Source organism: Cynara cardunculus (assembly GCF_001531365.2).
Source record: "Cynara cardunculus var. scolymus isolate 2C chromosome LG 1, CcrdV1, whole genome shotgun sequence".
Classification (NCBI taxonomy): domain Eukaryota; kingdom Viridiplantae; phylum Streptophyta; class Magnoliopsida; order Asterales; family Asteraceae; genus Cynara; species Cynara cardunculus.
The window spans coordinates 46,728,671-46,741,302 of NC_037528.1; the positions used below are offsets into that span (position 1 = coordinate 46,728,671).

The 12,632-nt window shown below is 34.2% G+C and overlaps 1 protein-coding gene across 1 annotated transcript; it reads right to left on the reverse strand.

Annotated features, from left to right (window-relative positions):
- Window positions 1–5,695: 5,695 nt before the first annotated feature.
- On the reverse strand, window positions 5,696–6,641 carry LOC112500833 (protein RESTRICTED TEV MOVEMENT 2-like). The gene is made up of 2 exons (XM_025104431.1): window positions 6,467–6,641; window positions 5,696–6,396 (listed from the first exon to the last, which is right to left on the reverse strand). The coding sequence occupies exons 1-2, from the start codon at window positions 6,606–6,608 to the stop codon at window positions 5,699–5,701; spliced, it is 840 nt and encodes a 279-aa protein (XP_024960199.1). The 5' UTR covers window positions 6,609–6,641; the 3' UTR covers window positions 5,696–5,698.
- Between the last annotated feature and the right edge of the window lie 5,991 nt (window positions 6,642–12,632).

Genomic DNA, 12,632 nt, shown 5'->3' on the forward strand with positions numbered 1-12,632 from the left:
AAGACATAGATGTATGAGAGGGTGAAGACATGAGTGAAAGATATCTAAATTATCTTAAGAACATGATAAGAAAATGTAATAGCATGCATTGGTAACTTGTACTATATGTTATTTTAATCATAAATTAAAAGATTTTAAGACTGAATGCATAAAATAGTATTTTAATTGTAGATTAAAAGATTTTAAGACCGAATGCATAAAGTAGTAGTACTTAATGCATTATGAGTTGTTTTTAAGACTTTTAAAACTTTGTACATAAATGTATAATATTTTGTGCATTAAAAATTGTTTTTAAGATTTTTGATAATTATATGGTAGTATAGATTATTGTTTTGGGACACGTATAACTTCAACTACTGTTAACAAAATCATACACCACTATTCAGTAAAAAAAAAAGCTTAGAAGTTCATAATAACTTGTCAGCAATAAGTTTATAGGAAGGTTTTTGACGTCTTAAGAAAACTTTATGAGATTTTTGGAAATAAAATGTTGTATTAGTTTTTACATAATACTTTTGAAAATAATCGTATAAATATAACTTTTTATAAAAAAAAACTTGTTTTTATAAGAGTATTGTTTAAACAATGTCATAATAAATTAGTAGGATGTCTTATTTCTAAAAAACTTGTTAAGATGTCCAAAAATGTTATATAAATTTATTATAACGTTTTTTTATATAAATGCACAATTGTTTGATCCTACAAACTTAAGTCCTCTAATTAAATAAGTGTATTAGAACGTTTACACATTTAGGCATCTATAATATCCTGTAAACTAGATTTTGTTATAGTGACATTTTACGGGTAGTTGTATATCCATTTGAGAATAAAAGATTATTGTAATTTTTTACTAAAAATAAAATCTAAAACTGAACTATTATGCTGTATTAACAGGGCACAATGCTTATTATTGAGACGTAATTTTGTATGTGGTAGTGTGTGTGTGTGTATATATATATATATATATATATAACCAATAATCAAGTAATTTTAGTAAACTTAGCAGTGATATTTAATACAATGTCTATAATAATATGATGTTCTGCTTTGAAATTGTCAAATTTGAGAACCAAGACACAGTTGTTCGCTTTGATATTATCAAACTTATCTACTAGTAGAAAAATATTTGTCAGATTTGGAACAGAAGTTGCCCTGGACATAGCAGCAGTAGGTGTAGGTTGATTTCCACGAGCATCTCTTACTTCCCCATGTGGTTCAGCAGCATTAGTAGGAATTAGGTTTTCATCATCCACGGGAATAATATGAATGCTTTCTGGTAATGGAACGTTCACATCAATATCTTCCACATTTTGATTTTGAATCAAAGGAACTTCAATGTTCCCCACCATGAATGGAGCTTGGTTAACTTCATTTGTAGAATCAGAATCAGACAACGATGGGTGAAAGCAATTCTTAGCGGTTTGCAGATATTTTTGCACTTGAGAGTGAGATTGAGCCATTTGATTGAGTGAAATTGAGAAATTAGGTCATAGAATAGTTCGAAAGCACAAGAATTGTTCGAGAGTAACTTTCACTAAAAAGACGAAAGATTTGTGTCTAGAGTGACATGTGTTCAAAAGAAGGATTAACAGTAATGACTAAGCCAGTTGAGTGTGCTCAAACGGGTGTACTGCCATCGAAAGTTGTATTTTCGAGACGTGGTAATAATTTCTCCAATAAAAATGTAACACGTAGCATACGATGACTAGGAAGTTACTCTTAGCCGAGAAAAGAAATTACACAAGTAATAACTCTAGAGTGCTTAGTGTTAGCTCTGAATTAATTTTCAGAGTTATGGCTCTGTGCATTCAGAGTTAGGGATGACTTTGAACAAATAGGTTCATAGTTATGAGTTAGATTTTCAGATTTGTAAAATAACTTTGAAAAGATTAAAACAAAATACCTTTTTTAAACATATTTAAACTCGAGCTTGCACTATTTTGAGAAATATTTGAGTCTTAATGTTATCTTTTTTAGACGAAACCAAACAACTTAACCACAAGGGTGGTGCCTGATTGGTTTGAGCTTGGCTCCAAAGGTCAAAAGTACCAGGAGGTCCAGGTTTAAATCCGAGGAGGAATAAAAATCCCCTTGTGGCCACGAAGGTTCAAATGCAGTGACTCTGGTCTATGTGCAAAGCAGGTGGTCGCCTTGGGATTAGTCGGATGGCATAGTGGTTGGATATCCAGTTTAATAAAAAAACAACAACTTGCCATTCAACTCATAAGTAGAGAGTGGTTCTGTAGTTGAAATAAGGATCAAATTCATGAATCATACTCTCGTAACGGAGAACACTGAAAAGGCGAGTGATGAAAGCTAAAATGTAGACAAGACCGAGGATCGTTACTCGGATCAACAATTCTTGTTGCTTTGTTTTCACCTTTAGAGATTTGAATGAGAATGTCGTGGACATAGATGCCAGATCGGGTTTGGAGGTAGCTTGATTGGACGCCGACGACTGCGAAGACTTCAGACCGCCCTTCAAGGCGTCTACTTTTCCGACCGTGGTCGATAACTAAACCTGTGAATAGATCAATTCAACAACCTTTTTCGTTAATAGACGATGAGGATGAGGTTTATAGAAGTAAACCCTATAACGGAAATGGAAGAATGGTAGACTGGTGTTACACGAAGATCCAAAAACCTCACCCACCAGGGTTTTCCAAGAAAATAATCCAAAAACGGCGAATGCAGACTTTTATGTGTAGAGTTGACTTCTTCACTGATATTTACATTTATCGAAGGAAAATCGGAAAATTTACCAACTTATTATAGGTTAGAATGATTTAATATTTTAAAAACTCATTATTATCATTTGACACCGGTATAAGCTGTTTATTCAAACATTCAAAGATGCTTATTACCGGTGCCACACTGAAATAAGTCAATAAGTTGTTTTATAAGCAATGTCAAACACCCCTAAGTTTGTTTGGTACGGCCAAATTTACTCGAAGTTGTTGTATGTATGGAATGATTGCACAGTTCTTGGCACTTTTGAAGGTACTGGTGAAATTCTTGAATGAATTATTAAGGGGACGTTTGGTTTGTAGGACTCCCAACGGGATCTGAAGAAATCAGAATTATTAATTTTGTTGACTAAATTTTATTTAGACGTTGGTTTACCTATGGAATGGAATTGAGTTCTGTTCATCATTCATGGATTTTGTCATTCGATCATAGTTAAGAAGAAAATCAATTTCATTTCATCCCAGTTTCTTAAAATGACAACAACTACCGATCACAACCACCGTTCTGAACCATAGCCGACCACCACCGTTATAAAAGGGGTGTTTTGGTCATTTATCGTTTATTCATTCCAAGTCTGAAGCAACATTCTACCAACCAAACAGGCAAATTCCAAATCGTTTAACAGATTCCATTCCAAATCATTCAAACCAAACGTGTGATTCCAGTTCCTTCAAAATCAAATTTGTTTGATACTTGCCATCTCTTATTGCAATACAACAAAATTTGTTTTATAAGATGCTTAGAATGTTTAAAAGTGTTATAATAAGTTTAGAGGACGATTTTAGACATTTTAACAAGCTTTTTTAGAATGCTTTTAAATTAAAACGTCGTATTAGCTATTTTATACATCACTATTTGAAAAAGTGTCTAACAAACACATGTCTCTACAAAAAGATGAGTTTATAGAACATTTCTCAAAAGTGTCCTATAAAATAGTTAATATGACACTTTATTTTAAAATTGCCTAAAAATACTCGTTAAAACGCTTAAAAGAGTCTTATAAACCTACTGTAATACTTTTAGATAAAACGCTTTATCGTTTGTTCCTATAAACTTAAGTTTTATAAAGTATTCTATTAAAACGCTTAAACATTCTAAGCGTCCTATAAAACCAATTTTGTTATAGTCTTGATTAAGTTAACTGTTATTGAGTATGAAGATGACTGTCTTTATCAACAATATTATCGTGCCATTGTGCTAACCGTTGTTAATTGAGAATCTTATCCGGTAAGTGAGGGTAGTGATTTTTACCCGGTAAACACTTACTCAGTTTGTGTGGGCAAACGAACCCTTTGTATTTTTTTGTATTAGTGCCACTAATTTAGTGGGACTCACATCTTATTCGGTCGATTGTACATGATTGTTTGTTAGTGATTTAATGATATAAAAAGTGGCTTATTCAGTAAGTTTCTAGGGGAGCTTTATGGAGAAAGCCAAGGGTTTTACAAACCTGATCCTCCCAATTAAAAAATCCATTTTTTTCATCTATGAAAAAACTCTCCCAAACAAAAACCTTCTCAATCCATACAGACATAACTTAATGGAAGTATTACATAATTCAACTTACCACATCAACTAAGGGTCCGTTTACTAAACGCTTACACGGTAAGTGTTTATACCAGGTAATTTTTCTTACCGCATGAGAATGGCAAAGGTCAAAAATTTACCCGGTAAGAACAATAATAAAGATGAAGAGCTTTACTCGCAGGGGCGGATCCAAGCTTTAAACACCGGAGGGAAATGCCCCAGTCAAAAACCAAAAACCTTTGTTGACTAGCTTAAATTTTATATGTTTCCCTCCCCCAAGTCCCATCCAACATGCCCCCACCCCACTAAATTCCTGGATCCGCCACTGCTTACTCGGTAAGTGAGAGTGACGACTTTTACCCGGTAAGTGAGGGTGACGACTCTTACCCGGTAAACGCTTACCGGGTAGATTGTTGCATACGATACGATTTTGATGTACTACAACCTTACCCGGTAAAATAAATTTTAGTTTTGACTCATAACAGTAAGCGCTTACCGGATAAACATTTAGATAAACGGCCCCTAATCTATTAATATACCATTGCATATACAAGGTTGCCGACAACATTTGCATAGGGATTAATCTCGGTTATTGCTGACTTAACTTTCTCACGTACGGATGAAAATTTTATCCTTTGAGGAATTCCTGGTTTGATGGGTAATGGGATGGGGACGGTTCATACCCGAAGTGGGATCGGGGATGACATTACAGGTGTGTTTTTGGTAACTGTATCTCTTAATTAAGATATGATCTCCTCCTGATTGAACGGGATGAGAGCGAGGAAAGGCTTTTGAAAATGGATAGATGAGATCGGTTTGTATGGTTTGCACAAAAGAGGGTGGTTTGCAATTGATCGCTCCTCTCTCTATATATATATATATATATATTTGAATTCTATAAACAAATTTATTGGACTTTATAAACAAACTATTAAGATTGAAGTTTAGATCCAAGTCATAAAAATTGTAAACAGGGGCATCGAGCTCCATCTCAAACATACTTAAACTCGAGCTTGCACTATTTTGAGAAATATTTGAGTCTTAATGTTATCTTTTTTAGACGAACCCAAACAACTTAACCACAAGGGTAGTGCCTGATTGGTTTGAGCTTGGCTCCATAGGTCAAAAGTACCGGGAGGTCCAGGTTCAAATCCAAGGAGGAATGGAAATCCCCTTGTGGCCACGGAGTTCAAATGCGGTGACTCCGATCTATCTGCAAAGCAGGTGATCGTCTTAGGATTAGTCGGCTAGCATAACGGGTTGGATATTCAGTTTAATAAAAAAAACAACTTGCCATTCAACTCATAATATCTTTATATACAGACAACCGGCCATTTAAATATACATACATACATTTATACATATACATATACATATACATATACATATACATACCCAAATTACACGATTGCATTCCGATTAGTTATTTGCCTTTGCCAATGAGGCCAATGGTGTAAGAAACATGAATCCCAAGTGCCACAATCACAAGAACACCCACACCCATGTTCACCACCATCTTCCTGTCTTCTTCATTCGACCCTCTCCACCCATCGCCACCTTTCACCACCGCAGTCTCCTCCACTTTACCACCCTGGGATCCGACTACTGCTTCTTTAGTTTTTCCTTTCTCAACAGTACCATCGTTTTTCGATCCAAACGTAGACTCTCCATCTGCTTCTGGACCCGCAGTTTTTGCTGGTTCTTGTTTTGTTGGCGTTGGTTGTGGTTGTGGTGGTAAAGTGCTCGTGCTGCCTTCGTCTAATGGCTTCTGTAGAGCAGCATTCGAAGAAGTCGCTCTTTCTTTTGAATCTTCTTTGGGCTTCTGGACCAAAGTTTCTTCTTGTTTTTCTCTTCTAAAGGGTGGTTCTTTGGATTTATGGGGAACTCGAGTGGTGGTGGTAGGTGGTGGTGGTGGTGGTGCAGTGATGATCTTCCTAGGCATGGTAATATTCAGGATACCGCCATTAAAACTTGCACGAACCCCACTCATTTCGCAGTTTCTTGGAACTCGAAAATCTTCCTGAAAACGACTCCATTTGTTTTCTGCAACTAAACGCTCCCCACGAACCCTAACGATGTTCAAGTCTTCGGTCGTAACCTTTAAGTATTCTTGCTGGAAACCTTCAAATGAAGACTCGTTGATAAATTTCCAAGAGAAAAATGCTTGTAATTAATTATATAAATTACGTACCAGGGAGATAAACAAGAACAGTATCATAATCATCTCCTTGTCTCCATTCAGACATGGGCTTAAAAGGTTCGTAAACACGGCCGACAATCAACTGCGGCTCACGGTTGGGACGGCCTCTACCGCCTCTCGGTCTCATTGCCATTTAATTGTCTGGTGTACTGATGATGATGATGATGATGATATATAATCTCCAATATGGAATTCAATGTGTTTGATCTTCAAAAACAGATGATTCTTGTATGTATATATATATATATTCTTGGAAGTGTTGTATATATATAGATATAGATATACATGTGTATATGTATAGGTTTAATTGATGAAAAAGATTGATTGAAGGTGAGGGCTTGGTTTGGTTATAGATGAAGGCATTCCAATAAGTTTGCTTGGTGTAGGGGTTATCTCTTCTTGTTACCAAAACCAACTTCAAGTATTAATTATTGTTTTGGGAAACTTATAACTTCAACTAATGTTAACAAAATCATACACCACTATTCAGTAAAAAAGGGTTTAGAGGTTGTTTGTTTATCTCTTAATAATTTTATTAAGAGTCAGTATCTGAATCTTTAAGAGGTGAATCTTGTTTTAAGAAAAAAAAAAGTTTGTCTTTTAATGGTTCTAAAACCCTCTGAATGATTTTGTATCATGGGCTCCCTTAACCATTTAGCGCCATAATTTCATTGTAAACAATTACCAAACAATTATATTTCATTTTGCACTATATCATTTTTTACTAAAAATAAAATCTAAAACTTATGAACTATTATGTTGTATTAAGAGGGCACAATGCTTATTAATTATTGAGACATGTAATTTTGTACGTGGTATTGTGTGTGTGTGTGTATATATATATAACCAATAATCAAGTAATTTTAGTAAACTTAGCAGTGATATTTAATACAATCTCTATAATAATATGTTGTTTTGCTTTGAATTTGTCAAATTTGAGAACCAAGACACAGTTGTTCGCTTTGATATTATCAAACTTATCTTCTGGTAAACAAATATTTGTCAGACTTGGAACATAAGTTGCCCTGGACATAGCAGCAATAGGTGTAGGTTGATTTCCACGACCATCTCTTACTTCCCCATGTGGTTCAGCAGCATTAGTAGGAATTAGGTTTTCATCATCCACGGGAGTAATATGAATGCTTTCTAGTAATGGAACGTTCACATCAGTATCTTCCACATTTTGATTTTGAATCAAAAGAACTTCAATGTTCCCCACCATGAATGAAGCTTGGTTAACTTCATTTGTAGAATCAGAATCAGACGACGATGGGTGGAAGCAAGTTTTGGCAGTTTGCAGAGATTTTTGCACTTGAGAGTGAGATTGAGCCATTTGATTGAGTGAAATTGAGAAATTAGGTCATAGAATTTAGTATGAAACTTCAAAATCTGAATTTTTTAACTCTTGAGATTCAACATTTTGAAAACTGAATGAAACGTTTTGAAAACGGAATAATATTATTTCATTAGTGAAATTGGTTTCATGAATGAAACATTTTGAAAATTGAATGAACTTTTTCGAAAAATGAATAATATGATTTCATTAATGAAATTGGTTTCATGAATGAAACATTTTGAAAACTGAATAACATGGTTTGTGATAACCGAGTTTTTGGGTCATACACGTGAGGTAATATTTACGTGATTATTTGGATTATGTGCATATTTATATATGTGAATGTATGTATGCATGAGATTGTTAAAATGCATATGTGTATGCATGTTATTTTTCGATATTTCCAAAAGAAAAATGATTAGTTTGCTCCGAAAAGTCAAATTTTCAATTAAAAAGTCAAAGATACTCTCTCCGCCTAAGAAAAACTAGTGAAATTTGGAGTTATAGTGACTAAAAAATCATAGAAATTAGTTTGTCCTCTCTAAAACGTATCTAATAACGGATTCTTGCAATTTTGAACAGGAAAGAAAGAGCTAAGTTGACACTTATAAGTCAAATTTTGACTTTAATGGTGGTCAAACTAAAGTAACACAAGATATTGACGATATACGGTGGGACCCACCGAGTTCACGGGTCGAAGGCGAAGGCTCATTTGGGCGTTAGATCTCATAGGTTTCTTTATCTGCCTATTTTAAACAATAAAAAAAAACTTAGAGAATTAAAGAAAGCATAATAAAAGGCGAAAAAAGTAGATATAGTTTTGATAGAATTAAGGAGACGTAGCATTTAGAGCTTGGCACAACAATAGTGATGGGACCTTCGGATAACTTCGAACTTGTAATGCTGTGATTCTATTTGTCGAAACTGCAACTTGTTTAAGAAAATTATGTCGTAATCTAGACCTGCAATCCCAAAAACCAAACAAATCGCCTTATGGCCCCACCAAATTAACTAAGGTGGTGTTTTTTTTACGGCTTAATGAGCTAAACAGACTGAATGGCTTGTTCACTCAACCATATAAGCATGTTAGCTTACGACTTAATCAATAAGTTGGTGGCTTTTGTCTGGCATTTCATCATTAAGCCATAATTTTTTTCCATTTTTTTTCTAATTCTACACTTTGAATATAGAACAACCAACTTATTCAAGAAAATTGCAAATTACACACAAGATTTGTTCAAAAATAAGCCACCAAATTACAGAAATCAAATTACCACCCAAATGATTTAGGTCATCCAATGCTTGTCATCTGTTTGATTAAGAGAGACGAACCGGACCTTGTCCACCGATGTTTTGCTGACTAGATCCATTGATCGGTTGCGAGCCTCGAGAAGTTCGATCATTCATGTGATTCACTTCCGTCCAACATCCGTTTAGTGACAAGCTAAGGTCAAGAAGGCTAGTTCTATCCTCTCCTTCATTTTGATCACTTCGTAAGGATGGTTTACAACCGAACTTTCTCTCATTGACACCTTGTGGAGAGAGATTACATAACGAATTGGCCAATCTTCCCTTTTCAGTATATTTACATCTCCCACCACGACATTTCTAGTACAACAGACAAAAATTAAGTTTACAGTGAAAACGTAGCATGGAAACCAAGAGAACTTGTACATGGAAACCAAGAAAAGAAAAAAACCATGGATGCTGAGAACTGGCCAAAAACATATTCCCTCGCTGATCTGCGAGGGATCAGCGAGGGAATGGCCAAAAACAGAATCTCTCGCTGATCTGCTGATGTTTGTCGCTGATACCTTGTTTTCTAGTAGTGAATTGATCACTATCAATTTGGTGCAACATTGAAGTAAATTAAAGCCTAAAGGACAGTGATCAATGAATAAATACCATCCATGTTTCGTCTATGGAGAAAGAGCTAATGCAGTAAAGGATACAACAACAAAAGCCCTAATCTGGAAATAAACTATAGAAACTATCGGGTGTTCTAATAAGTTTTTTTTACGACATCTAAATAAATTGTGTTACTAGTTTTTCATACGATACTGTTAAGAAGTGTCTTATAAACATATCTTTTTATAAAACGCTTTTTTAATAACAAAGTTTTCAAAAAGTGTCATACAAAAAGACTAATATGACTCTTAATTTTTAGAGCGTCCTAAAAAACTTGTTATAACGTCTAAAAATATCATATCAACTTATTGTAAAATAGTGTAATAAGACTTATATATATAAAAAAAATGTTATATCAAAAAAAATTTGTTATTACCTATCTAAAGGCGTTGTAATAAGTTTATATGAAAAACTAACCTGAAGATGACTGGCAACCTGCGTTCTTGTAAGACCAGGAACATCCATAAGGTCAAGTATCTCCTTTGGATAACATCCTAATACCAAAACACAGATTTTAGCGATATACAACATAGCGAGAAAATATTGATAGATCATCGATGAATTCATACTTCCTTCGCCAAGCTGAACGACAGCGTTAAGGAATTTGTCATGAAGTTCTTTGGTCCACTCCACGCATATCTTCTTCGTCATCCTACCATCATCATCTTCGGACGATTGGTAGATTAGATGTTTCATGGTCTTGCCTCTATCCTGTATCATGTTCTTGTTTTGACATTTGTCATGCTTACGGATTCTCTCGTTGGTAACATACTGATGTATACGCATTGCAACATCTACGGTAAGTGGTGTTTTGAGAACCACCAAAGCTCCATTCTTAAGAGCTTCGAGTACAAGGGTGTCATCGTCTTCCTTTGACATCACTTGAGCATAGAACAAACAAATTTAAGTTTCCATGAGTAAGAAGTTGTTTACCAAATTTTTTATTAAGTCATGTATGAATAAATTTGTCTGTCTGGATAAATGGGTGTTGTGTACTTTTTTTTTATCTGAATCAACAGTCTGAATAACATAAATGACCGTTTTACCCCCCAATATTAATTATTTGAACATCAAAAGAAAAAAATCATAAAGAGGCTGAAGATGGGGTGTCTCATATGAGAAGAAGGCAGTGCTTTAAATAAGGGGTGTGAGTGTCATTTTTGTAGTTGAATGGGGACAAAACACCATTTCTATATGTGCGATTAAGTCATTTTCTGTGTGAATAAGCCGTAAGTAATATTCAACCAAAATGAGCTGTACGAATAAGCCAGATAGACCAATAAGCCTAATTAAGCCGCAAGTAAACAACCCCTAAGAATGACAACAAATCTTTCAATTTAAAACTAACCCATAGATAGCAAGTCGACATGCTTCGCCAATCTAAGAAACGTATAAACGTCCACATCGGTTACGTCTCTATCTATAAGCAGGAGGTCGAATCTGTTATCCTTCTCCGATAGCAATCTTAAAGCCAGCCCGGAATTATCAGCACATGTAACTATAATAAGATCGAGCAAGACAAGAAAAACGAATAAATTATCCAAGAATTAGTTAGGGAAGGTGAATTTCAAGGATCACTACTACATCATGTTTTATAAGACGACGCCAGCTATTTCTAGATGTCCTAATAGATCGTTTTGTAGACCAAACAATAAGTCGTCATATGTATAAATGTTGTAATAAGTTTATAAGACGTTTTTGGGCGTCTTAACAAGTTTTTAATGTAAAACGTTGTATTAGCTATTTTAAAGAGCATTTTTTTGAGAAATGTCCTATGAACACATTTGTTTGCCCGACGCTTGTTTCTATAAGGCACATTTTCATTTGTCTCCTATAAATACCTAATACAACCTATTCTAATAAATAGGCCCTGTAAACTTATTACACCTTTAGATATGACACTTTATTATTTGTATCTATACTATTAACTCTTATAAAGTTGTCTATTAGGACGTACGACCTTTTTGGTGTCCTGTAAACTCAAGTTTGTTGTAGTAATAGATATATGAATCAACCACTACAACAAAATTGGGTTTATAGGACACCCCCAATCTCTAAGTGTCCCAATAGACCGCTTTATAGGACTTAATTTATAGTACCAAAACATAAAACGTCCTATCTAAAGCGTTGTAATAAGTTTATATGACGCTTTTGGGCGTCTTAACAAGTTTTTAAGGACATTTTTAATACAAAGTGTCGCCTTAGCAACTTTATTAAACATTTTTGAGAAATTGTCCTATAAACTCAATTTTTTATAGGACACTTGTTTTTATAGGACATATTTAAAAATAGTATCCTAAAAAGTTGATAATGGTACACTTTATATTAAAAGTGTCCTAAATTACTTATTACGACATCAAAAAAAGGTCATATAAACTTAATACAACACCATTAGATATGACACTTTGATATAAGTATAGAAGAGTGGGGGTTGGAATGAGATGTCACCAGATTTCCAGGCATTAAATGTTGTGGTCGAAAATGTAAACACAGTCATCAATTGAAACATAGATTTGTTCTGAATGTAAAGCGATCATGCTAACCACAAGGGTGGTGTCTGATTAGTTTGAGCAAAAGTACAGGAGATCACATGTTCAAATCCAAGGAAGAATAAAAATCCCTTTGTGGCCATGAAGGTTCGATGTTGATTAGATTTTGAGAGATATCTGATAAGAAGTGATATTTTTAGCAGACTGTAAGATTTTGTGCTTACAAATATTGGATTAGAGTGTGTTTAGTATGCTAATTAGACAAGACAAAATAAAATAAAATCTTTTACATTTGACATGATATTAGAATCAAACAATTTGTGGAAAAAAAAACAAAACCGACAAGACTAATGAATATTTATATTATAATAAATAACATATATAATATAATATTATTATATTATAATTAAATATACATATAATA